Source organism: Genypterus blacodes, unplaced genomic scaffold, assembly GCF_046128005.1.
Source record: "Genypterus blacodes isolate CSIRO-AG114 ecotype Tasmania unplaced genomic scaffold, CSIRO-AGI_Gbla_v1 ptg000039l_1, whole genome shotgun sequence".
Classification (NCBI taxonomy): domain Eukaryota; kingdom Metazoa; phylum Chordata; class Actinopteri; order Ophidiiformes; family Ophidiidae; genus Genypterus; species Genypterus blacodes.
The window spans coordinates 1,233,007-1,260,845 of NW_027466852.1; the positions used below are offsets into that span (position 1 = coordinate 1,233,007).

At 46.4% G+C, this 27,839-nt stretch overlaps 2 protein-coding genes across 7 annotated transcripts in view; one reads left to right on the forward strand and one right to left on the reverse strand.

Annotated features, from left to right (window-relative positions):
• Positions 1-1,347, forward strand: part of lrba (LPS-responsive vesicle trafficking, beach and anchor containing) — a 149,985-nt gene extending 148,638 nt beyond the window's left edge. For all 5 annotated transcript variants that reach the window (XM_076147643.1, XM_076147645.1, XM_076147646.1 and 2 more), the window contains one exon: positions 108-1,347. In XM_076147643.1, coding sequence (XP_076003758.1) covers positions 108-198 — 91 coding nt within the window. In that variant the 3' untranslated portion in view covers positions 199-1,347. The remainder of the gene's footprint in view (positions 1-107) is intronic.
• Positions 1,348-2,038: 691 nt separating this feature from the next.
• On the reverse strand, positions 2,039-27,839 carry dclk2a (doublecortin-like kinase 2a). Of its 2 annotated transcripts, none has more exons than XM_076147925.1 (17): positions 26,994-27,839; positions 23,156-23,493; positions 14,444-14,546; positions 12,987-13,085; positions 11,678-11,728; positions 10,609-10,703; positions 9,617-9,698; positions 9,371-9,476; positions 8,755-8,812; positions 8,180-8,299; positions 7,707-7,853; positions 7,480-7,613; positions 7,295-7,372; positions 6,967-7,063; positions 6,368-6,448; positions 5,952-6,065; positions 2,039-3,476 (listed from the first exon to the last, which is right to left on the reverse strand). In XM_076147925.1, the coding sequence occupies exons 1-17, from the start codon at positions 27,397-27,399 to the stop codon at positions 2,646-2,648; spliced, it is 2,940 nt and encodes a 979-aa protein (XP_076004040.1). In that variant the 5' UTR covers positions 27,400-27,839; the 3' UTR covers positions 2,039-2,645. The 2 variants fall into 2 exon arrangements, with proteins under 2 accessions (XP_076004040.1, XP_076004039.1); XM_076147924.1 differs by having other exon boundaries at positions 14,417-14,546.

A 27,839-nucleotide genomic window follows, 5' to 3' on the forward strand; every position in this document is an offset into this window, starting at 1 on the left:
GTAACACAGCACACAAAAAACCCAAACCACTGGAGCATGTAACGGCTCACTGAAGTCCACATGAGACGTTGCAGACCCTCATCTGGCTCCCTTCTGACCCCTCTAAGGTGCATCATCACCGGCATGGCTTCTGGAAGCATCGTGCTCTTCTACAACGACTTCAACAGGTGGCACCACGAGTACCAGACCCGGTACTGAGCAGCAGCAGCAGCAGCAGCAACCCGACTGACAACACTGGATACCATCCAAAACCCAAACTGAACTTATTGATAGCACTATTCTGTCTATATGATGAATGTATCTCACTGAAAGAAGAAAAAACTGTCCTCTTCTAGAAAAAAACAGAAGAATCAAACTATTTTTAAAAAGAAGGGCATTGCTATATTTTGTAGATCAGATAGAATTTTTTCTTATAATATAAATCATAGGGTGGGGGGTTCTATTACTGTAATGGTTCAAAATAAATCTATTTTTAGCTGTAAGAGTCTATTTTCATCTCCTTTGGGAAGAAAGGAAGGATTTGTGAGGCGCATGAGAAACTTTTGATTTAAAAGAAAACAAATCCAAATATTTGTGTCCTTTAGGGTGAGTGATTTGTTTCTGTTTCTCTTCCAGTAGTTGTGTGTTTCTCTCTCTCTCTCTCCCTGTGTGTGTGTGTGTGTGTGTCTGTTTGTGTGGAGGGAATAATTATTTTTGCCGTCATCCGTTTCTAACATGCTTTGTTTTGGCCACTGCGGCAACTCAGCAGGTAGATATGACGTGTTTCAGTGAGTAAAGTGTGTATTGCAGAAAACTTACAAGGATAAATGAAGAGGGATTATACAGTACATGCATATATCTATAATAGCTACTGTTTCTATGTAATCATCCATACTGAGAATATGCATTTCAGTTTCCTTTGTACGTCTGCGCTTTGCTGTGGTTGCATTTCTGTGCATGACACCAATAAAACAGCAGCAGCCGCCGTCTTAATACTGTAAAACACAATTCGGCCTGCAAAGATTAATTCCTAGTTTGTCAAAGGGCACAGGGCAAACCCCAGATGTTTGTTTTGTTACATCGTACCTACAATCTTCACAGTCCAACATTGAGTTCTGTCTCCAAAGCAAAAGAGAGCGGTGCAATGAAAGGAAGGACTAACATGGAGGCAGAGAGGCCCACGGTGTGACGCACGTGTTGTTCCGCGTCCTTCTGCGGCTTTTTTGAGGAAACATTCCTTTTGGGTTTGAGTTAGATGTGGTTCCACGTCAAGGAGAAGCTCTGTGTCTGTTGCTCAATATTTTTGCCGATCACTTGGAGTGTTTTGTGTGCTCAGTTCTGACAATAAATTTCAATTTTATAACTTGACTTGTCTCGCCTTGATAACAGCCTAAATATGTAGCGCCCTCTAGTGGCCGATACAAACATTACAAGCACCAGCAGAGAACAAACAGACACACACACACACACACACTCTTATAGCATTTTTATTATTTATTTGCTGTACTGCTATTTGAAAATAGTGGGGCCATAAAAGCAAACTCTAAGCCTAAAAAACAGTCTGGACAGTTGATCAACCACCTGTTTCAAACTTCATAGAAATTCCTCTTTACAAACCGCGTGGACAAAGCATCTGAAAATACTACCACTATAGAATAAATACACATAATAGAAGCTACGTGACAAACTGTACCAGCTTTAATCTGTACTATAGGGAGGGAGGCAGAGCGATGAAGCTGAATGTCTGAAGCCCAAAAACAGCTGCGGTAACCGCTGAGGATTTTTAAAACGAGTACAAACACAAAATATCACATTATAAATAAAATATATTAAGGGATGCACAGTTTGGGTTGGTCTGATGAAAGCTATAGAGCCGGTAGCCTTCATCTTGGTGACACATTCATGTTTCTTCAACCATTTGTGGGATACTTAAGGAAGAAGTCAAGTTTGACTATAAAATGTCGTGTGTAAGTTTCAAAACCTTGGAGTTTCAGTCGGACAGCTGAGGATCTTAACTCATACAGTGCATGAATGAATGTCAGTGTTTTTGCCACACGGGTTGGACAGTAAAAACTTAATGGACATGAGACAGCGACATTTGGAAGCCATAGTAACCTGAATGCCTACAATTTCACGTTTGTTGTTAGAAGCTCACTAATGGACATTTTGGGATATCCAAGATTATTGAAGACATTCCTCACATAGTGGAACAGAACACATTTCAGTAGCTATTGTCTTTGTTTTCTTAAATGCCTTAAAATGAGTAAAACAGTCATTTGGAGATTGCTGTTTGGTTAATAGTTGTGTGCAGTGAGCTACAGCAGAACCACAACACTACAGAGGCAGATCGGCTCCAATGTCCAAACAATTGACACATTGAAAATCTTGTGCACTAAAGCATAAAGACTATGTGTTTACTCTGTGTGTGTGCGTGTGTGTGTACTGAGCAACTATTTACAAAAGCGCCACAGGCAAAGACAAATTCACGCTGGCCTTTGATTCCTTCTCTCCACTCCTCCCATTAATAAATACAAACATTATGTACAATCGACTGACGATAAGCAGCGGCTCCGTCAGCGCCGCCTCCAATGCGTGGAATAAAACTTAAAGAGAAATGCAAACGGGCGGCTCAGTCACAGCGACGTGAAATGATGGAGGAGGGGTGTTCAGAGATCTCCTGTAACCACAGCATCTGCAAGGAGAAAACGTGGAGATGGGGGTCCAGACAGGCCAGAGGGGGAGGTGGGGGTCATGGGTCTGGGAGGCGTGGACGGGGGAGACGGAAAGAGGGTTGGGTGGAGGGGAAGGGAGAGAGGGGGGCAGGGCGCTTTGATAGGAGAGAGAGAAAAAGATTGTGCTTGTTTGGTTGGAGACGTGCAAAGGAGGAGAGCGGGGCCTGCTTCTTTGGTAGGAGAGGAGGAAGAGGAGGGTGGCTTGGAAGCGGAGGGTGATGCTGGTTTGGTTGGCAGTGAGGGGGAAGGGCAGGAGACGGGCGAGGAGGGAGAGCCAGCGGAGAGAGCGGAGGGTGAGGAGGTGCGGGTGAGCTCAGCTGGAGGGGGGGACGCAGGTGAAGCCCGTCCTCCTGGAGGGGGAGAGGCGGGCGGGGAGGAGGCGCTGTGGGCGGAGGGCGAAGGGGAGAGGTCAGGCTGAGCGTCACTGTCAGCTGGGGAGGGGGAGCGGGGAGGCGGGGGGGTGGAGTCTGCTGCTGCATCGGGCACCTTCGTCTCCGGGCTCACCGGGGCCTCCACTGGAGCCTCGGGGGCCTCCACTGGAGCCTCGGGAGCCTCCGGTGGAGCCTCAGGGGCCTCCGATGGCATCTCGAGGGCCTCTGGTGGAGCTGCGGGGGCCTCTGGTGGCACTTCGGTGGGCGACTCGGGCTCGGTGGGCGCTGGCGAGGCCGGTGTGACCGGGAGGGCTGATGGGGCCGAAGATGCTGAAGAAAGTGGAACCTTTTGGGGGTTGGTTAGCTGGAGTGTTTCCTTATCTAGAGCTGTGTTCTGGTGAAAACACACAAGCAAAAGCCATCAGTGTGACACTTGTATCCCTCTGATAAACAACAATTAGGACATACGGGGGAAGGGGAGGGGGGGCGGCGTGGGTCAATCTACAACGAAGACACAAAACCTGAGGAGTTGCGCTCAAAATGTAATCACCCGTCTGCTTTTTCCCTGTGAATGATCGGCGACTTTAATCAACTAAATGTACCCAGAATTGGATTACTTTTTCATATCTGCAGTCTATTCCCTGTTCCCACATTCCCATGGATGAACACACACACACAGACGATGAATCAAGCTTATGGATATGGACGTAAATGAATAAAAGAGAAAGAAAGCTTCGCACAGTAGACTGACCCCAGGAGGAGGAGAATCAGATCAGTGAGTGTGCAGAGGGGAAATGAGAAACTCGTCTGTTCACCAAATGCATGAATGGAGTAATAATCTAGTGAATATACGAGTTTGAGTGTGTGTGTGTGTGTGGGTGGTGTTTCTCATTTACCCTCGTGCTGTGTTAGTACATACCATTGCCTTGGAGCTAATTCAGAGGGAGGAAATGCAAGCATGTGGAGGGAGGGGAAGAGGGGGAGAAGCAAAGAGGGACAGAGACTCGTCTTACTCTCGACTTCACCAAATCAAACACACACACACACACAAGAAGCAAAGAGTCCGTGGAGAGTTTGAGCTCCAGCCCAGAGTCAATCTGATCACACTCATGAAAACATATTGATTACCTCTGCAGAGGAGGTTAGGGGTTTGTTTGTCTGTTTGTCTGTCTGTCTGTCTGTCTGTCTGTCTGTTAGCAGAATATCTCAGAAAAGTTACAGACAGGTACGATCCATGATTCATGATCCAGGGAAGAACCTGTTACATCCTGGCAGTGGTCGGCCTGATGGTGGCGCTGCGATTACCACTTTGAAATTTTGGCCAGTTTTTGATTCCTTTCCACTGTAACTACACCTTGTGGACATGTGGTGGCGCTAAAACAATAATAGTTATTTTTTCTCAATAACTTCGAGCAACTTCTTGTAAAAGTGACTTGATGCAGTCGTGTGTTTCAATGCTGCATTTATGTACCTGTGTTTAAAATACAGAGACTTTAACATCCAAGGCAATACAGACATCATTTTGTGTCACTCTCTGCACAACTGCAGTTCTTAACTTTCCCCACAAGGTGGCATCAGAGTATCATTAACGCAGGACATCACCGGGGTCACAGAGTTGTTGTTTTTTTGGGATCAATAGTGACAGAGAGGGAGGCAAACTAACACATGTGCAAGATCACGCCACTGAGCAAACACACGCTTCCAAACTCGGGCGCATAGGATCGATGTGAATGGACTGAAATGAGAGCGAAAGATTGGAGCGACGAGGGTGAGGATGAAGGATGAAGGAGCCAAAGTAAGGAGCCGTGTTTACAATGTGTGAGGCCAGTATAAAGCGTATAATTGTGTTAGTGTTAGATCGGTCAGTTCCTGAGAGCATTATTACAGCTGGCGGATGGAGAAGAGGGAGAAGGGGCGTTTGAGAGAGAAACAGGAAGGAAGTGACAGGGAGGGAAAGTGTAGGGGGGAGTAGTGGGGGGGGATGGCTGGAAAGGAAGGAGGACAAGGGAGAAGGAAGGAGGTGGCGAGGAGGGAATTCAGCGTGTACCCGCTGTTCAGCTCCAGGCGTCTCCCCCACCCCTGTGGTCCTGGGTTGAGGCGTGAGGGAGGGGTGAGGAGGACAGAGGAAGGAAGGAGAGGGGGTGGAGGAAGAGGAGGAGGATGAAGAACCGAGGCCAAGGCTTGCGCTTACACCTCAAACTGTCAAATGAGATTCACAACACAATGAGGTTGTTTGGAAGTAAATAGAACATGAACAATGTGATTACAACCTGATCAATACTGATTGATCGAGATGAGGAGTGCTTTTTTTTCGGTGGCGTTCTGTCTAAACGTACGACATCGTCTAAAGGGATAAATTGTATCGTAACCTCATCGGATCATTGATAATTTATCAGTCTAAGAGAGAGACACACACTTAAAGGTGGAGCTCAGGGGCAGAGAGGTCAGAGGTCAGAGAGGCTGCAGCTGTGATGGTGTGAGTGAGGCTGGAAACACACAGGATGAGAGGATGTGATGACCTGAAGTGTCCTGTTCTCTATAAACCGGCAGATAACGCGGGAGGAAGTCGGTGTGTGACGTCCGCTCCCATCGTTTCTCAACGGTGATTGACTATCAGGTGTCACTTTGTTCCACTGGATAAGTGCTGCAACATTCATCGTCATCAAGTGAAAGAGAGGAAGAGCGATTATCCGTATGTGGGTCAAACACTCCTAACCACAGCCTGCATGTTTGGACAACACGTCCCATGTCACAATGTCACTATTCCACTCAGAAGATTCTTCACTCTTGCAATACATTTCTGATCAAAGGAGTAAAAACTAAAGTGTGTGTGTGTGTGTGTGTGTGTTGATGTGTTTGTGCTTCTCACCATGATGACCGTCACACCGGCTGTGGTGTCGTTGTGTTTGGACGCTGTGTTAAAGTGCGTCTTCAGTTTACCTGTCACCTCCATCTTCATGTTGTTCTCCATGGCTGTGTCTTCCTGCACACACACACACACACACACGCACGCACGCACGCACACACACACACACACACACACACACACACACACACACACACACACACACACACACACACACACACACACACACACACACACACACACAGTGAGCTAATTGTATAATGGCTTTTCCTGCATCATGCAACAACAAACATAACACCAAATAATTACTGCACCCACTCTCACATCATTTACTTGCATGTTCACTCAAACACATGTAAATACACACACACACATACACACACACACACACGTAGGGTAATTGGACTTCTACACAATACCGTGACCCATGGGTGGGAGAGGACATCTTGCGCGGTGTAGCGAGCCTCAGCGTTGACCTGCAGCATCTTTCCTATCAGCTCCTGCAAGACACACAACAGTCTGACATCACCACCATCCAACTTACATAACACACACAGCGAGCTCTACATGTGAACTCCTCGTGTCAGCTGAAACATAATCTATACACACACACACACACACACCATGTCGCTCTGCTCTCTGTGCTCATGTTTTAAGCTTTACTTAACAGTTTGTTCTCACGCACTGAGCCGTAACAAGTGGTGTTAATTTGGAGGGTCACGGAGGCTGAGTGTCCTTCATCAGACGGTGCTCATTAGGGGCGTCGAGTTCACCAGGGGTGTGTGTGTGTGTGTGTGTGTGTGTGTGCGCGTGTGTGTATGTAAAAGAACAGGGACTGATTGATCAGACCAGTTGATGAGGGATTTGCGTCTGACTTAGGGCCGAAAACAGTGTAAACTATTTATCCTTAGTGCTTCTGCATCCATCTAACAGAACAATACAAGTCAGTATAATGCCATACAAAGGTATAGTGAAAGATATACAAACGTATGTGTGTGTGTGTGTGTGTGGTCCTAACCTTGACAGAGTCAGTGATGTTGTCCCAGTAAGGGCTTGGAAAATCCAGCTGGCCCAAGAGGATCTGGCTGAACAAGTCCTCCTGCAGCTCACTGTCACTGCAGGGGATTGAACACAACATGGTGGCGTACATTTGATTTAATAAGTATGGGTCACTGCAAACTCATCTCTACCTTTGGACTTCCTCCCAAACTCAAATATTATTCAGTTTCCTGTTGCTAGAGGGCGCTGTTCAACATTGCATTACATTATAATGAAGTCAACAATCATCAAGTTCAAGTCAGACTGAGTTTTAACCTGGACTTTGTATTCAAAATGAGGGTGAGCACCTTCTGAATGGAGGGAAGCCACACAGGAGGATGTAGGTGATGACACCAGCAGCCCAGACGTCCACCTTCAGACCGTAGCTGTGGACAGCAGAGGAGGAAGACAAACGCTCAGCGACACATTCAATGTCTTTCAGTGAACAATTCAGATCCCCAAATGCTAATGTTTGTGTGTTTTCAGCTCTCACCCAGACTCGCTGATGATTTCCGGAGCCACGTATGTAGGAGTTCCACACACGGTGTATAAGGGCCCGTCAACCACGGTGGCCAAGCCAAAGTCCCCCAGCTTCAGAGACTTGCTGCCATCTGGGTTCTCAAACACCTAACAGAAGACGAAGACGAAGATCAGCTGTACGGCCAGGGGTGAGCTGTGTGTGCAGTATGTATGTGTGTGTGTGTGTGTGTGTGCGCATACCAGGAGGTTCTCAGGTTTGATGTCCCTGTGGACGATGTTCATGCCGTGCAGGTACTTCAGCGCCCCGGCCAGGTTGTACACCATGACACTGGCGTCTCGCTCTGTGTACTTGGCCGAGGAGGTGATGGCATCGAATAAGTCCCCTCCCTGCTCCATCACACACACACACACACACACACACACACAAATTACTTTATTATACTTATACTTTATTACTTATTACTATTATCGCTCATCTTTTTCTTTTTTCTTTTCCTTCTTCCTTCATTCCTCCATTGTTTCCATCCTCCCTTTCTCCCTCCCATCCATCCTCCATCCCTTTCCTTCATTGATTTCATCCTATCTTCTATCCATGGCGCGTATTCCTACTTTTCCACTTGCCTACTTCAAATCAAAGACTGAATGCAGGATCAGTTCAAGTGAAGCCTTTGAGTCCTTCGTCACCATAGAAACGGCGGCCGTGCTCTCTTTACCTTGACCAGCTCCATGACCAGATAGAGTTCAGAGGGCGTGTCCACCTCCTCCACCAGCATGATGATGTTTGGGTGTTTCACCTTCCTCAGCACAGACACCTCGCCCTCTATCAGGTGCTCCTGCACACACACACACACACACACACACACACACACACACACACACACACACACACACACACACACAGACACACACACACACACCAATTAGTATCAGGTGTGAGCAGTTCAGTGTCATGGACTCAGTGAACACACGCAGATAATTTGAGTGAATAAAGGAGGACGAGGATCTCTCTCACACACACACACACACACACACACACACACACACACACACACACACACACACACACACACACATACACATACACACACACACACCTTTCTGCCTGCCTACTTTGTGGGTGTTTATAATGCTTAGTGGGACGTGAACATATGACATGACTTTACACTTGTGTGTCAGCACACAGCAAAGGCATAAAGGGAGGTGTGTGTGTGTGTGTGTGTGTGTGTGTGTGTGAGCCAGAGAGACACAGGAAGAGGGAGGGAGTGATGAAGAAAAGAAAGAGCCCAACCTTTCCACTGCACTTGTCCTTATCAATGATCTTCAGTGCAAACTTTTTACCTGTGGACCTGAACACAAACAGCAACATTAGGTTAACAATTATAATAAACACACACAAGAGAGCTTCACCAACAATGTATAAAAGCGCACACACACACACACACACACACAATGTTTAATAGTTATGAAAGCAAAGTTCGTCTGGGTTTTGGGTTTTGTGACAGTAACCTACATGTCAACTAATGACACAGACACAACACTAGAGGGCTCCAAAAATCACACGGTGCTGCACACACACACACGAACACACACGAACACACGCGCACACACACACACGCACACACACACACACACACACACACTCCCATCTCCCTTTATGCCTATGCTGTGTGCTGACTAAGAGACTAAAAGGCTAATGTAGTAAATTCAGCGCTGGGTTTAATCCAGGAGTTATTTCTGCCTCCACAATGAGCCGTTTGCCCTCTTGATGCATATTAACACAACAAGACACGCCGCTGCACTATCAGCACGCACACACACGGGCACACACACAGACACACACACAGACACACACCTGCCAAATGTGGATTCATGTTTCCAATCTCCTCTAATGGATTCCACCCTACCTCTCCACACACTCCTTGACCACAGCAAAGTTGCCGTCTCCGATGACTTTGCCGATCTTGTATTTGTCCAGAATGGTCGAGTCGGGCAGGTAGCGGTTTCCATTAACTGAAGGGGAGAGAGGAACACGACACAGAGGCCTTCACTTAGGAGATCTGAAGTATGACTCAGCAAAAGAACAAAAGGTGGAGGAGAGGAAAAGAGAGGAGAGTAGAAGAGAAGAGAGGAGAGGCTAGGAGGAGTCTTACCCTCTGGGCTAAGTCTAGTTTGCTCCTGATGGTTTGATGAGCCGTTTACATTAGAGGAGGAGATGTGATGTGAAGGAGGGATCTGGTAAAGAGACAGAAAAAATAAGAGAAGAGTGCCTGGCCTTAAGAGAAAATGTAGACATATCACCATGGCAACCTAGGGCTACCTATCCTACCAATGCTTTTATTGTCAAAGTGGCATAAATAGCTGTGGGTGTACAGTAAGAATTAAGTTCCCTTAATCGTCACATCTGCTGTAAAACGAGTGGTAAGTCGTTTATGTTTCTGCTTTAATAGTGCATTTACACTCAAATAAGCTAAAGCGCAGAAAACCACACAAGATAGAAAAGGAATGACTCATTAGCTGAGAGGGTCACAGTAACACACAGCACAGCAGATGCAAATTCAGACTTCCCACGGCTGCATTTTCAAGGGTCGCCTGTAAAAATCGCCTGCGCCAAAGTCGGCCCAAGTCGCCATTGTCATGACATCACGCGGTATTAGGGGGCATGAGGCCTTCCAGGTGCCTCTCATGTGTGTTTTGTCAGGGTAAGGATCTGTTATTTACTCTGAAATGGACCAAAGTGAGTGAGAATGCTTTATGTTCGCCATAAAAAAAGCTTTTATCCCCTGATGAATACGTGCTTCTTGCGAGTCTGCCAATGATACTGGGCTTCCTTGTGTAATTCATTTTAAAAATCTCATCCTCTTTGCCAGTAAAAATTTCAACCGCCAGCAAGTTATAGAAATCTAAGAACCAGTCAAACTAATGTGGATCAATGCGTTTAGAGGCCGGATGTTTGCCAGCCGGCTCCAACACATAGAAACACCGCCAGCCATCATCAGTGGTTGGCAATAAAGGTTTAGAAATAAAGTAGTCATTTACATGTTAAATACACGTAAAGTAACATGATAACAAGGCTGATCGAGCGTGATGAGATGATTGGTGTCAACACATGCATTACATTTATTCTGTGTGTGTACAAACGTACCTTAAAACAAGCTAAGGTTCGGGGGCTGGTGGGGGACGGGCTGGAGGACTTGGTGGACCTCGGGGTTGAGATCTGACTGCTCGAGATTCCATTTACTTTAGCAGAGAGGGAAAGAGGAGGGGGGGGGGGGTGGGGAGGAGGGTTACATGTCACACACTGTTGATAAGAGGCATGTAGATGCAATATAAATCTTTGCGTGTGTGTGTGTGTGTGTGTGGCATGCACCAGTTCACAACCAACAGGCACAAAGTAGGTGATTCATTTTTCCAACAATAGACTCTCTGCTTCTCTCTCTGCTTCTCTCTCTCTCTCTCCCTCTCTGGCAGAAATGCAGAGACATAATGCACCAAACCTTGCCTCAAACCTTCTCCCGTCTGCATGAAAGCATTTGAGGTGAGGAAGAGCATTTCACAGCCTGTGAGTTTACTCTGCTGATTCAGAGTTTTGGTATCATGGTGGCAGACTGCAGAGCGTTGGGGTGGAATTATATCCTCTGGGATTTATTGTAAAATAAATGCCAATGTGAGAAAACAACGTGACATTAGTGTTTTAAAGTTTTTCATGTATGTCTGTATTTGACTATGACCTCTACAGTTTCCATTCATCTATACACACATGGTTGCTCTACACAGATATCTTTTCTTTTGCTGTTTTGCTCATCTTGGATAACAAAGTTCATCTAAACATATTTTATTTATTATTATCATCAAACTGGACCGTCCCATTTATATGTAAATCTAAAATAACCAACCTGCAAAGCGGCTCTCAGGAGAGAAGAGAGGAGAGATGGATGAAAACATGAACAATAATAAAGGATTAAGAATCTCAATCATCTAAACCAAGAGAAAGTCAGGAAAAATCTGATTTTGAAAAAAAAAAAAATGGATTCAATTTAATCATTTCTGTTTTCACTACAAATGAACTTCTTTGAAGAATTTTCTAGAATGAAGCCTAATTTCTCTGGACTCTGGTGCAGCCACTTTGTGCATGAAGACGTTTAGACAAAGATTTTAGATGAGATTTGTGCTGTGAACTGATCAGACAGAGTGGGAGGGGCTCTAGGGCTCACCTGGTGATTTGATTGGAGACTGACTGGTGGAGTAGTGCATGGGTCGCCTTGCTGAAGTAGAAAGAAAGAGAAGAAGAATTCAGAATAAATGCCTATGATTATGTCTGCTTCAGTCTCCTACTTTGCCTGACTGTGTGTTTTCTTTGCAAACTGATGAAATTGGTTGTTTGCACTTGCTTCATCCACAGACAAGCTGGCAAACTGTCAAAGCCCCTCTTGTAAATCTGACATGATGGCTTGTAGAGAAGCAGTTACTCAGCATCATGTCACCATCTCTCACTATGCCACATCAGTCCTTCCAGTCCTTTATCAGACGCCAAAGAACGCAGCTGCCAAAAAAAGGCTGCGAGTCAAACTGCCATAGGAATTCATTTGTCCTAATGAGGGTTGTTGCACTTTGTATTATTATGTAATATAGTGCATTATTTTCATACATAAACATGTATTATTGTCGTGTCCCGTCTTGTTGCTTCTTCTTCATTCAGATGCGTCACTTGTGCGCGACCAGACTACGTACATTTCCTTTAAATGCTTCATTACGAACACAGAATTAAACAGTGTCAGACTCTAAAGCTACTTAAATAAAGGGCAATGATGTCATCCAAAGGAGTTTCAATGGTGATGTCATATTTATACAGCTCTTACAAATATCTATGCGGCATCTATTTCTGTGTGAGACAGTTTCCATTTCTATGCTGACATATGTGAGTAGGACATGTTTCAGTTTTTATTCTTGCATCACTTATGACATCATAAAAAGCTATGATGTCAAACTGATAAGTGACATTTTAGGACATACCACCTTGCCCCCAGAGTTTGAAATATCAACATTGTTTAATTTACGATTGAATGTTGATGATCTCAATCTCATATACAAAGAGAAAATTAACACTTAATTATAGTTTTATCGTCTTTCCACCAGGCCACACAAAAAGCTAATTCTGGAAGTTCTTTTAGTGTATTTATACATGGTTACCATAGAAACCACACGGTCATAGTGAAGCGCATACAGTAGCAGAAGAACTACTTTGAAGAGAACTGAAATAAAGGTATGACATTCAGTGGAGAGTATATTTATTGGGCGTCATTTCCAAACACCTTATATTTCATTTAAAAAATAAACATACATGCAAAAATAACATTTAATAGCACACATTGACTGTATATCTAATGCCACCCCCAACACAACCCTTATCACGCTAACAAAGCAGCAGATATTTACGGAAATGTGACAAAAATCATCATTTCCGCCACGAATCCTTCGAGCGGAAGATCTCTCGGCGTGAGATCCATCAGTTTGGCGTCGTACCTGCACCGGGGGACTTGCTGCGGCGTGAAGGTCCAGGGCTCTTGGACGTCCGGTTGGGAGTGACGGAACGGCTGTGCGACGACTTCAGCACTCTGCATTCTGTGGAGAAAACACACCTGGTGGTCACGGTCGCACACATTCACCTTCATCTCTGAAAAACCGGCTCTCCGAAACCGCAGAAATGTAATGGTGCCTTGGATTCACAACAACAGTGTGATGTCATGAAGCGGTGACCTCCTCTCACGCTCTGCACATCTACAGAACCAAATGTAAAATATAAAATATACTCAAAGTCGATTTAGTACTTGGAACCACTGCACTACGTCTTTTGCAATCGACAAGGATTCAGACCTGTGCGCCTCCTGAGTCTATGAAATGGAGTGAAGAGCAGCTTCTCTGACTTCCGGTGATGCTGCAGTCAGTTCGCTCAAAGACCTCATTCTTTAAAGTAGTTCACCAGAGTTAAACTGGGACAAAAGCTCCAAACTGCCACTGAATGTAACCAGTCCACCATCACTCATCAGCAGCAGGAGTGTACCGTGTGCTCCTAACCTGACTAGAAGATAAACAGGATTCCAATACTTCACTCTAAGCTAAAATTAAACCCTTTTTCCTTCCTGTGAGGCCGTGCAGTGAAGGACGCATCCGGCCCCAAATATGAAAAGGACAGCTTAGACGCTATAACCACCTACATGTTACACTGTATGCACACCATACATGACAGAAACACCAATGCAGCCACTTCCTTCAGCTGACAGTGTGGATGCGAGTGGAATGGAACAGAGTCATCAGTGGCGGGGATTCCATTGACTGCACGAAAACGTTTCATGTTGGCTGGAGCTGGATTATGTGGCGAGTCGATAAAGGAGTCGAATGCAAACTGTGATGTAACCCGACACCATGTCTTAGTGTTCGTATCTGGGTTGGGTGTCATGTTTGCAGAATCAGACGAGGAGGAAGTCAAAGTTATACTAGACAAAAGCAACAGTGCAAATGCCGATATTGATTAAAAGTTGCAACAGGAAACGTGTGATGAACTGTGGCAACATCTTAGAATCCAAAAAGCATGAAGATCATTTAATTATTAAATATTTAGTTTGGGATCAGATGGACAAAATGGCCTATAGTTAATGTAAACATAGAGAAGCTCTGTGTTTACGTCAAATCTTATTATTATATATTCTATCTTGTAATAATATTTGAACCCTGCCCATGTTTTGTGCAAAAAAACAAACTAAACGCCAATGGCAACACGTCCATTCATATCGACACGCACGCCTCATCCTGCTGTCAACTTCCGAAAGGAAAAGGCAACCTCACAAACACGAGTGAGAGAAGAATGGAGGGGAAGGACACACACACACACACACACACACACACACACACACACGAGGGGAGACGGATGTTTAGTTAGTCTTAGTCAGGCCTACCAGTCATAAAGGCTGTGGAAGCCTTACCGCTGTGATCCAACAGAAAGTCGTCCTGGGCATAGCGGTGCTTTTCTGGGCCACAGGCGATGAAGACGTCATCGTCCCCAAAGAAGTCCTGCAGACAGCTAATCTGGAAAGAAAATGGAGCACAACGATGAGCAATTCAGAGGCGCTTCGGTGTTGAGCTGTGTGTGTTCGGTCCTCCTCACACACATGTCAATAACTTGTACTTTGTGAGATTAAGAGTCATTTGTATTCAATTCTCATGTCTGCTGAGACGGTTCAGGCATGAGTGTGGTATTTGGGCCGTTGATGTCATTGCTTTGCCCCGTGCAGCCAATCGGGTCAATTAAAACCTGTGTGTGTGATTGGTTACAGGGTGTCGAGGGGTGAGGTGGAGTGTGACTGTGTGGGGGCGTCTGAGTGAGCCGCACGGAGAGGTTGAAGCATCCTGACATCCGGAACACTGCAGAGTCAATGCAGAGTAGGAAGGGGGGAGCACTGCACTTAAGTCTTTGTGCCGCAGGGCAATTTGTCTTACTTTTCTTATTCTGTCTCACACTGTGATCATCCCTTACACCCACCAGCCACCGCTGGAGACAGGAACAGGAGCTCCAGCACCTTTACACCACAGTGAAATGGGCCCACGCATTCACACACACAAGTAGGAGGACAAGAAGGACGACAGGAAGGGAGCTACAGATCCGTTCATCATCCATCCTCCACACTGCATGGCACACACACACACACACACACACACACACACACACACACACACACACACACACACACACACACACACACACACACACACACACACACACACACACACACACACACACACACACACACACACACACACACACACACACACACACACACACACACACACACACACACACACACACACACACACACACACACACACACACGAGAGTAAGAGGAGGATAGCTGACAACTGGTGGGCAGATGGATCCACTAGAGAAGATTGAGGGCTGACACAGTTGGGGTGTGTGTGTGTGTGTGTGTGTGTGTGTGTGTGTGTGTGTGTGTGTGTGTGTGTGTGTGTGTGTGTGTGTGTGTGTTGGGGGAGGTTCAAAGAGGAATAACGCTGCTACAGATCTCCAACCGTCTTCTCAGAGTGGGAATGTGTGGAATATTGACACTGTGGGTGTATGAATTACCGGCGTTGTGACAACACCGTAAACATCCTCAAGAGTGTGTAAGCTCACTCACTGTAACACACCCGTAAATAATAGATAACACACTTCACATGACACCGCTGTGTGTTTTAAATGCAGACGGCTTGGATCAAACATTGAACAAGATGCCGCATCCTCAACTTTCTCATGAGAGGCATTTTGCTGTCTCAATATTTGAGGTCAACCAATGACCTCGTCACTTGTCGACAAATTATTAAAGGAATGAACGCGAGTCAAGGCAGAGGAGTGGCATCCGTGTGATATATGTGTGCGTGTGTGTGTGTGACTGTGCATACTGGGCCCCGGCAGATTATCAAAGCAGCTCTGGTTTAACATAGCTGGAGTTGTTGTCATTCTTTAGATAAACTCTCACTGTGAAAGCTGGCAGCCGATCGCCGCAGCATACTGCCTGTGGCACAGTTGTTACCATCACCATAGCAACAGCCTAAAAAGCACATACAAAAATGGACAGCTTCTATAGTCCAATTTGGATATTAGAGCATCTTTCTCTTGGCTGCTGACCTTGAAAGTATCGTCCATTTAAGTCCTACACCCAGTACTTTTCCATGCAGTGTGTGAGTGCAGTGAGTGTGCGCAGCTCAGAGGACAAACATGTGACACAAGCACCGACACTGCTGAGGCGAGCACTGTCCCCTGTCCCCTGTCCCCATGACATCAGCAGACGGAGGATCCTGGTGGGGGCCCACGGCAAGGCCAAAACGCGGCGTCTGCACTTTCATATCTAAAGAAAGAAGATTTCTATCGGCTTATGCCCGTCCTTCACTGTGAAGTCAGAAGACCCTTTGATACAAGAGGACAAGTTATGTTTGTTCTGTTCCCTTGCTGCTATAATGTCATAGGCGAGTAGATTATGCTTTGAACGAACCCGTAGGTCCTGTGCTGCCTCGAAGCCTTTGTTTTTGATTGGTCCTTTAGTTGTGTAAACGTGTACACAATGACAGTTACCCTCCTACACAGCTGGTTGTGTGAAGCCACAAAGTACCAGGCTAGTGAGCGAGTGTTTATCAAGGAACTGGCTTTAGCAATTTGTAGGTGTGACCAGCTACGGCCGGACCCGGCTATACCAATCAGAGCAGAGCAGGGCCTTAAAGAGACAGAATCTGTGCAAAAGCCAATGATCCATTTTCCTGTAACCACACTTGGGGATGGCGGCATTTCACATGCCGTACATCTGCGTTTCCCATATATGGTGTCAGTCTGCTGGGCTCTGGTGTCGTGTAAAGCAGAGATGGAACAAAACGGGCTCTGCTTTCCTGCCCCGCATGTGCCCAACCTCTGTGCTCGCAGATTTTTTAGAGCACATGAGTGGTAAAGAGTGTCACACTGCATTGTCCCACTTTCTCTTCTGCCTGTCAACCGCTGCTGGGATAAAAGGCCGCTGGCCCTCCATGGCGGCCCTGTCCTACTAGGGCGCTTGTCTCAGCCAATCAGAGGAGTGACCTGATCGATGGGTTCTTGGACAGGCTGTCTTAAGGCTAAACTGTAGTTAGCACCCAAGATGTCACCCCCAACCCCCCCCCCCCCGACCTTCTCCAGCTCTCACCATCAGTTTGTGTCCTTCATCTTCATCTCTCCTCTTTCTGCCCTGCTTTACCCAGCAACAGAAGAAATACAGGCCACAGGTTTTATGTTTGCAAATACTGAATTATTAAAACGCAGGGAACTTTGCCCAAACCACATAAATGATCTTGTGACTCAAATCCCTTCCAGTATTGCTAAACCACAGTAAAAAACAAGTTGTGGGGTGTCTCAGTCGGTTTAAGCGGGTGAACTAACAGTCTGCTCTTGTTCGTGAATCATGCTGTTGATCTAAAAATAAATACCACACAATAGAACCTGCTGCTTAATGAGGGGGAGCTCTGCAGGGGCACGGGTGAAAGTAGGAGGTGAGAGGTTCTCAGTGTCCTGGCCGTCAGGACCACTGATCACTGTAATCATCGGGTACCGTGAGGCCCCGAACCCCTCACTGCACCTCATTAACGTCCTGAGGGATTCAACCGAAACAAAAAGGAACCCCAGCCTCGGGGAAGGTCACAATCTGCAAAGCACCAAGGAGCTTTCATGATGAATATTGTGTTATTTGTGACACAATGAGCAGTGATTCAACATAACCATGCTGATTCCTTCCACAGTAGAACATTCTGCTAGGTGCCCATTAACTTTGGCAGCTTGGTGGTTAGGCCAACAAAGTGATTGACTCTGATTGAACCCTTAGAAGCTTCTGTTGGATATGTGTGGTTAATCTCACAAGCGGCACCTAAATTAGCAATGAGAAGCCAAAGCCCACCGTTAACTTACTCCTCTCCTTTCGCTTCATTAGCTTCATCTCTGACAAATTCCAGTTCGGCATCTTGAAAGGCGAAGCGTTTGAATACTGGACACAACATGACGCATCAACGGGTTTGTGAAGACACAGACAGTAAAGGCCCAGTTATGCTGAATGTGTGTGGCTGTCGATTAGAGAGGTTGGCGTGGGTGTTCTCTTACATCACTGTGTCTAGGCAGTATCTCAATTTGTAAAGCCCCCTGTACAGGAAGCATTGAAGAAATAAATTATGGATTTTATCATCAGAAACAGAGATGATCAACTGTTTTCCTTTGATACAGGCTAACAACAAAAAATTGGGCAAATCAACAATCAGATTTGTATATGATGCTCTCAACCCCACTGTGAAGCAGTTTGTGTGTGTGTGTGTGTGTGTGTGTGTGTGTGTGTGTGTGTGTGTCCTCTCTGCACAGGTCCAGTGCTGAATGATGATAAACCATACACGTCGCTACGAGTTTCTTAAATGGGATCAAAAGAGAAATTCACAGGAGGCATTTTACTGGAGCTTTTCAAACACTAGAAGCCCAAATACAAACTGTCAGTGAAGTCTGTCTCACACCTGCCAGGTGGGGTGGATCACACATTACACAGCTGTCTCACTCTGCACCTCTCACTCACACACACAGAGAGATTTCATAACCCTGGGCATGAAGAAAAGGACTTCACGGGCCACACACACACACACACACACACACACACACACACACACACACACACACACACACACACACACACACACACACACACACACACACACACACACACACACACACACACACACACACACACACACACACACACACACACACACACACACACACACACACACACACACACACACACACACACACACACACACACACACACAGGTCACTTAATCTGGGGTAGATTGATGTGATGAAATAGTTCTGGGATTTAAATGCAGTCTAAACAGGTTGTGATGTCATCGCTCCTGCGGGGGGGGGGGGGGGGGAACTACAAACAACAGCCTACACAAGTGGGGCGCCTGCTGAGAAGAATGGCCAAGAGCCAGCGCTGGATAAAAACAAAACAAAACAAGTGGTTGAGATCATCCGCCCACGCACAATGGACACACTCCCCCACACCCCCGCGCCCCATATGTGGCAGTTTTGCAGAGCCGCCGGCCTTGTGCGCCCCATCCGGACGCCCCAGCTCCACTTTCTGCCCTCCTTTGTTTTCCCATTTGTAAAACAGAGACAAAACACTTTCGCTCTCAAATACAGGTTTGTATTTGTCCAATCAGTTTAGGAGGAAATGGTGACCCTCTCTGTGTGTGTTTGTGTAAGTGTGTGTGCGTGTGTGTACACCATCTGCCAGCCAGGAAGTGGGGCTCTGGATTCATAGGGTTTTATCTCACTATTGTCTGTCAAAGGCCAAACCACAGCCTTCTCTTTGTACCGATTCATTGTCTGAATGTCATGCTCTTACTTTGAAATTCAGTTATATATAAATCCCCTGTATATAAAGGATTTTTTTTCTACTGTAGCAGTTAACCTAGCCAAAACTGCAGCCGCTTCCTGTGGTGTCCTGTGGATCACTGTGCTGGTGTCACATGGTGCTGTATGCCGATGACAGCAGCCGTGACGTTTGCAAGTCCACCTATTGTTCTGCACCGACCTAAGCGTGTCAGTTAATCCAGACGTGGCCCTAAAAATGGCTCGTGCCCCAACAGTCAGATGGACCCCTGCTGTGGCCTCGCCTCCAGCTGACAGAGGGGGGAGCCGGCGGTGCTGATCTGTCTGTCCAGAAGGATAGAAGGGTCATATGTGCAAAACATGAATTAATCAAGTCTCTCCTCCTGCAAACTAGGGTTGATAGTTCCATGTTGGATAAAGAGCATTATAAGTACTTTGTGCTAGAGTGAATACTTGGATGAGTGTTGGAAAAAACAGTTTGTTATGATCCAGTAAACCTCTGCAAACATGTGAGGCATGCAAACAAAAAAGGAGGACATTATGTCTACGGCTGAGCAGACGATCCAATTATGTCCTCTCTCATTCCACCGTTTCCTGTGTGTACTTCAAAGATTTGAGAGTCCAGCGTTTCAGCCCTCAGAGCCCAGCAGCCTAAATGGTCCAGGCCGGAGTCCAGCCTGTGGATAATGGACTCATTATCATACCGATAACATCTCTCAGTGAGACGGATCATGAAAGGGAAAAGGTATTTGATTACTTGTTCCATTTCCATGCACATATCTGTCTACAAACTTTTCCCAAGCTATTACAGCACATATGAAAAATATAATTGCACCACCGTGGATGTAAAACCCTCTCGTCTCCTCTTTGCTGCTGCTATGAGCCCATCAGAATGTAATCATCCCTCTTTAGAACTCATTACAAGGACAAACGAGTAGAAGGGTCTGTGAGGACTGACAAAGACGGACAAGACAACGGAGATGTACTAAATGCCATAAAGAATGTAACATGTGTATGGCCTCAAACCACGAAAGGAAAGCATGAATCCACTCAAGATCTGGCATTTATACTTTTCTGTTTGTCCATGTTTTGTGCAGAGTGTGTTATTTTTTGCCAACTTTGTCATTCACCGCCTTTGTTGCCAAATATCTGTGGCGTGCTATGAATTGATTTTCCAGAGAGTCACATAGCCTTTAGCCATGTTGGATTGTTTGGTCAGCTTCTGCTCCTTTACAGTCGGTCCCTCACCTGCACTCACATCATGTAGCAGTGTTCTTGGTGCAGGCAGTGTGTGTGTTTGATCTACTACCCACACTTACATTATTAGTGATTACATGGACAACAACTTCTTGCATTAAAAACCATCCTGCAACCTGCACCCCAAGTGAACGAATGCACCAAGTAGTAAGTAATAAATGAATGTAAATCTGATTTTCTCAGCTTTGAGATGTAAAACAGGGTTCCCTCTGTAAAGCAGCAGCTGATTCTGCTGGCTCTGATAAAACGCTGCGTTCACTTAGCATTCACTCTGAAGAGCCGCTCTGCAGTGGCCACGGCAGAGCGCACTGAGGGGTGTATTGTGTAAACGCGTTCGACTCGTGCACCCACGACCATGAACACACACACGAACACACACACACACACACACACACACACACCTGACAGCTGCACTTTAACCCTCCCTTTTCAGCTTATAGGTCTAATTATCTGGTGGTGGAGGGTCCCAGTGGGAGGGGTGGGGGTCTGTGTGTGTGTGTGTGTGTGTATTAGTGGGCGGGGGGTGGCACTGCCTGCAGACTTGGTGGCTGGGACCTGTGATTTGATTTTGAGGGAGCAGATGGTGGGCTGCTGCTGGAAGCCATTCTCAGTGAGTGAGGCTGTGTGTGTGTGTGTGTGTGTGTGTGTGTGTGTGTGTGTGTGTGGGGGGGGGGGGGGGGGGGGGGGGTGGGAGGGTGTTATAGAGGCCATGGGGAAATGAACAAACCAGTTTGTTCAAACATTTGATGCTCACTTAAGACACTTTCGGATAGATGATAGACACAAATAAAACGCATACTTCGATCGCAATTTTGTTAAAGGTGCATGTGTGGACTTCAGCTCAACTGCCTTCAACAATGGCAGCGGTCGGGAGGTGGGAAGAGGCTTATCTACGCAGATTAGCATCACATGTCTAGTCAGAGCGTTACCTCTTGACTCACTTCAGGCAGGCGGGGGCAGGACAGGTGGACAGTGGGCATAGTCTGAAGATTACAGCCGGTATACTTTCTAATTCAATTCTCAAATAGGTCAAAAGGCTCAGTAACATCTTCAGTATGGTACCTAACTTGACATGTCATAAAGAAAGTTCCCACCAACATGTTCCGTTATGTGACATTTGAAAAAAATAAATAAAGTCACATAACAGTATTTTACCATTTTCATAGAATGACTATCAGGCTTTTTTGTTGTCCTTAAATGACAACGACACAGCAGAGAGAACCACGGTGGAATCTTGGAATTGATCCTCATGTTTTGTGGACCAAAAGATTCTTAAATGAAAGCCAAAGTAAGTGTGATTATGTGATAACAATAAATTTACACAGTCAATTCAGCCAAAATGGCACAAGAATGATCTGAAATGGATTGATTGAACTGGAGGACTGCTGGACAGGTACCATGCTTTAGGTTTGATGCATTTCAAACAAATGATGCTGAATGTGACGATTTCCATTCGTCTGGTCAATCTTGTTCTTGTTCAAAAGCCTCGAAACTAATACACACCACTGAAGAGACATATGGGGGTGTTAAGCATCCTGTGTCGTCTTCTGTAAACGAGAGATTTCGCTGCAATCACACACGTCAACATGAGATAAGAAGTGGAGCCTGGATGATGGCGGAGGAAGTCACACGTAAACCTTACAGAAACTCCATCCAGACAACTCCAGAGTTCCCAGTTTGGATTCACTCCCAGCACAAACTCATCTGTGACGTGTCCACCGCCACTTTCTGCCACCGGGGCCCTTTAAAGCCTCTGCATGCATTAGTAATGTTGACCAAAGTGCTGTACAACTCTACAAAGTCAAAACTGAGTCAAATCCACACATCCGGCTAAACATCCCGCCGCAGATTAATATAAATCTTTTGTGTGTTGGGGGAACACAAAAGGCACCATGTGTTCAAGCTCACCTCCTCTCATAAAACACCAGGGGACCCTTAATGAGAATTTCAATGGGAAACATAACGATATACGAGTCCCCAGATGGACAGGATCACAGTGAGGACAGACAGCCTTTCATGGCTTAATAAGGGCCGAATTGGACAGAGAGGGAAGTACGGACATGCCAAAACACCTGAAGTCAAAAAGGGATTCATTAGCGTCTCGTTGAAATAATCGTGGCGTGTAATTACGTATGGACGATCAAGCAGAGTGTAATTACCTCCACTGCTGACACAGCTGAAGCCTATAAATCACAGCCATGTAACATTTGGCTGCAGAGCTCCGCCTGCTGCTCCCAGCTGCTTCTCATACACACATCTGACACTCCCAGCTCACAGAGTAGAGTGTGCATGTTTCGTATGGTGACACCACAGATTTGGGGAACAACAAGCAATACCTCAGCCCAGGCCCAAGTTTACAATGTGACCGCCAGAGCCACAGTGAAACCAAATAACAATAATAATGATGATAATAATAATAATAATAAATGAGCCAATTCAGTGGGATAATGGTTTAACGGTAATGGTTTCAGTATTTTAAGTGTATAACATGGATTACCTGCTTGCCTTCCAGTGTGTACAGCCTCCTCACGGCACCAGAGTCCAACTTGATGGCGTCGGTGATGTCGGTGAGCACCTGCTCGAAGGAGTGCGCCGTCTTCTTGTTGAGCAGCACCCGTACGGCCTTGCGCGGTTTGACCCCGCCGCGGATGACGGTGACCAGTTTGGGCTTGATGAAGTCCTTGGACTCGCATCTCAGCTCGGCCTTGAGCGCGCCGAGCGAAGAGAGGGATCGCGCCGCGCCCAGCCGACCGCCCACCGACCAGTTGGGGTTGACGTTCTTGGTGTAGTCCACGTGGCGGTAAGGCTCGTTGGAGGCACACACGTAGCTCTCACCTGCACAAGGAGAGGACGGCTGAATTGACTGAAGCGGTTGTTAAAAGGAAATTGCAGCAACACATCACCTGACTACAAATACTGCCCCCAAATGCCAGAGAGACACTCAGTTCTACACAGTTGCATTACAAAGCGTTAACATTCCTCTGTGAAACAAAAAGGCACATTGACGGGCCGGTCCACTGTCCTCTCTCCCGCTCTGCTGCTAAGGCGTCACTCTGGCCTTCCTCCAGAGCGAAGGGTTTGCTTTTTCCTGCCAGCATTCCTTTCTGACAGTTAATACACAAATGTTTCCCCTTAAGAAGAACAAAGTCATGTGATAACTACAGGCGCTAGAAATCCACCGCAAGAATGCCCTGGCGACTGTTGAACGCAGAGTGTTGGGTGACAAACTGCAGCTCTTTAATGCCATTCTGCTCCACGCTGACCAAGACAGAAACTCGGAGACTTTCCCTTCATGCTACAGTGAGCAAAGATTACATCCAGAAAAGATCCCAGCAGCTTAACGTGAAATGTAATACTGTGCATAAATTCTGCTCTAGCCAATGAAGTGATTTAGAGAGCCAGAGGACACAGAGCAGCTGACAGAGTTTCAGAGAGGATAACAGCACCGTAAAACATCACAGATAAGACTTTTGGCTTTGGAGCGACGCAAAGGAGAGAATATAAGTGTTAGCAAGGATTTCTAGCGAGCAGCATTAAGCCCAACCAACGTCCTGCCGAGTACTTTTGGCCAGATCATTAAAGACCACAGAGGCCCTTTGTACGCTGATCGCTCTGATACGAGCTCCTCATTGATCGTGACAGTGCACTCCAGTCCCACAGTGTATCAGTCTGGGATCTCAGGAGACGTGTTACAACTTTGTTCATTTGCGAAGATGTTGGTTATGAGATGTGTGTCAAGACGAGAGTAACGGCGAAGGTCCGCTTCACGAGGCCGAGCGTCCCACGACACCCGGGCTTTATTAAGCCTGCAATTAAGCAAGGGCTGATTGAAAGCCAGGGACACAGCTGGGGGACAGGGCCACGGCTGGGATTGAAGACGGATGAAAACTGGAGCTGTCAGTCAATCGGGGACGCCGGCAGAATACTGAGATGCCCTCAGATGGTGACTGGTGATTGGTGTATTCCCAGGGGCTGGGGGATCTCAGGTGTGACTTGCCTCAGTGGCGCTGGGGGAGCCTCTGCCACTCTCCACTGCCTGTTGTCCTCATGTGGACACCAGATGAGGTCCACCTTTACAGGGTATCCCAACACCGGCTACCAGTCACCACGACTACCCCCGCTGCTTAGACTGTCATGGCCACAGGGACCACGATGTTCTGTCTGTAAACAGGCACAGTCCTGTCTGCTTCTCAAATCAGCTACATGATCAGAATTCATGCTTGCTTGATGTGTTTTCTCATTCACTTTGATTGTGTCCACACACACACACACACACACACACACACACACACACACATTCATGAAGCAGCTCAGTGTTTGCCTGCAGCCACACGCCATGAATGACAAAGAAGTACACATGCTAAAACATTCATGGATGAGCGCCTCCAGGCAAAGTCAGTGTGCCCTCCATCCAAAAACATTCAACTCATCAAACACAACTCGCCTGCTTTCGGGAATTTCAACCGGAGTTTGAAACAGCGTCACTATTCTCCTCTGTCCCACTCTTCCTCCACGATTTGCGTGTGCATCTGAACTAACCAACAAACCAGTGCAGGTGAAACATCCCTCTCATGCAGGAGGTAAAACTAGTGGAAGACATAAGCAGGATACAAAACTCTTTCAGATGAACATTATCCTTATAAAAGCTGCTTTTATTTTCAGCTTCAAACTTCAATTGTTCACCCAGCGAGGTCTCTTTATTGCCGCTGACTAAACAAAGCTATAAAATACACAAAGCTACTAATGTGGCCATTATTTCCAATACTTTAAGCATCAACCTTAAATGTTATTTCATCAATCTAATACAGCTCCTGGCTTAGAGACTTTGTCATAGCTAGTAGAATCTGTTTGTCATTTTGTTGCACCTTCCACAAAGAGAGTCACAAATCTCTTTCTACAGTTCTGTATCTACCATCTCAGTATGTTTTTCTTTTCCACAAGCACAGCAGATCAAGTTGACTGGTCGTCTCTGTAATCCCATCCAGCCATAAGGGGCACACGTGTGAATGTTGTTTCATTGATGTCGCCACACAAAAGGGCCCCAGGAGGCCTCAGTCAATGGAGGTAGACTGCTGAGCTGTGCAGTAATGTTCCCTTTCTCTCTCCATTAGATGGCCGAGTAAACAAGGACAGGACACTGGTGCGTGGTCCGCTCGCAGTCCACTTGAGGGGAACTGCTAAAGACGAGGCTTACAGACTGTACTTACGGCTGACTCATGACTGTAAAGTGTCTTAAACCTGTAATGACTGACAGCTCGAGGGGATGGGAGCTATGCAAGAGAGCAAACTAACATGAATAATTTGCTTTCTTCCTTTCTTTCGCTCTCTCTCCCTCTCTCTCTCTCTCTCTCTCTGGCTGTCCTCATTTAGCAGCACTGACCTTTCCTGAAGTGCTAGGAAATGAAAGGTCTGTGCTAGAAGCTGTGCATCAGAGCAACCTTTGCTCAGTTTGGAAAACTAGTGATGCCACAGAATTTGGATCAAGCTCTGGCCTAAATCTCCCCTGGCCTCTTGGGGGGGGATGTGGCAGAGAAAACCAGTGCAGCACAGAGTCCCCACTTTGATGAAGATGTTTGATGAAAATAGACCAGTATGCAAGACGGATCACTGCAGTAAGAGGTCACCACATCCTGATTTAGGGAGGCTGATCCTTGACCTCTCATCTCCTCAATCAGGTCACAGAGCAGACTGCTTGACACCACGGAGATTTACTGATGAACTGTGTTGTCACTGTTTTCAACACAGCAGGAGAGTGACAGGAAGGGAGGGAATATCACTGGTTTCAAAAAATAATAGCATGATTACTTCCTACATCCAATTTTTAAATATTCATCCTTAAGTTTGACCACAGAGAGCAGATACTGGGAAAGAGGGGAGCTTTCATGTTTCAAACAACTCAGACAGGTTTGAGTGCAGAAACAACACAACATATAAGGACACTTTTACACCCACACAAACTCTGGCTGAGGGGGAGAGGGAGGGGGGAGAGAGAGATCAATAGAATTGATGCACTTTAGCAGAGCAGAGGCCAGTGCTGCACTAAAGCAGCACTTAGCAGGGGGTCTGTCTGCTGCTCAGCATAGAGTCCTCAGTGTTACATGTGAAGTGCTGCATTCAATATGAGATATGCAGAGAAAATTGATTATGTATTACAGCTCAAAGTAACCTTTTACCTGGAAGTAGATACTCAGTAATAGTACTTAGAGTATGAATATAGCAGCTGTCATAATGTGGCTGTGTACACTGCACTCATGTGTCCACACGCGTCAAATCATAACAAAATACACCTTTCTGCTGATTTTGTACATAGAAACACGGTTGTTAATTACACGTACCCTCTACCAGCTCATCCAGATTGGTCACCTTCCTGCCTCCGTCCAACGTGTACAATGTCCGGACTCCCTGAGGAAGGTTGACGTTGTCAGACAGGGACCGTGTGAGCTCCATCAGCAGAGCATCCAGGGACCTGAACCGGTCGCTGGACACGGCGTACACCAGCCCCTTGAAGTACTTGTCTCCATTGCGATAAAAGCGGACTTTCCTGGCTTTCCTCTCGGTCGTGAGAGACTGGAGGGTCCGTGTGCGGTAGAAGCTGCAGTGCGCGCTGTGCGCCGGGCTGGGGACCAAACCGTTGCCCCTGGAGCCTGACTGGGACCCGGAGCCCGAATTGGCCCTCGGTGCCCGCTGCATCCTCTGCCTCTCCTCAAAATGTTCGAATTCAATATTTCTACTTTGCGACATAATGGCTCGATTTCTGGCTAACACAGGATAGTTTGGATCCCGACACTCCTGTGGGATCTGTGCGTCAGCTTGCCACAAGGACACACGTGTGCGTCTCCTCGGTCCACTTCCAAGTCCTGAAATAACGCGATTACCGGCAGCTCCGACGCCTTAAAGTTACAACACAAGTCACGAACCGAAATCGGTACGAGTGATACAGAGGTCCACAGAAAACGAGCCCCGGCCGAACGGTTCCGACGTAGATCCAAAATTCCAACTGCGGGTTTGGAATTATCCGGTCGAAAATATGTCAAACAGCGTCCAGCTTTGCCTAACAGACATTGTAGTGAACTTGTCGCATGTCTAAACACAATTAAAGTAATGTAGAAAAGTTCAGTGTACCGCACAAGTCCGCGGGCCTCCTCTTTCTCCTCTTCGCATCCTCTCACTGACTGCTGGGC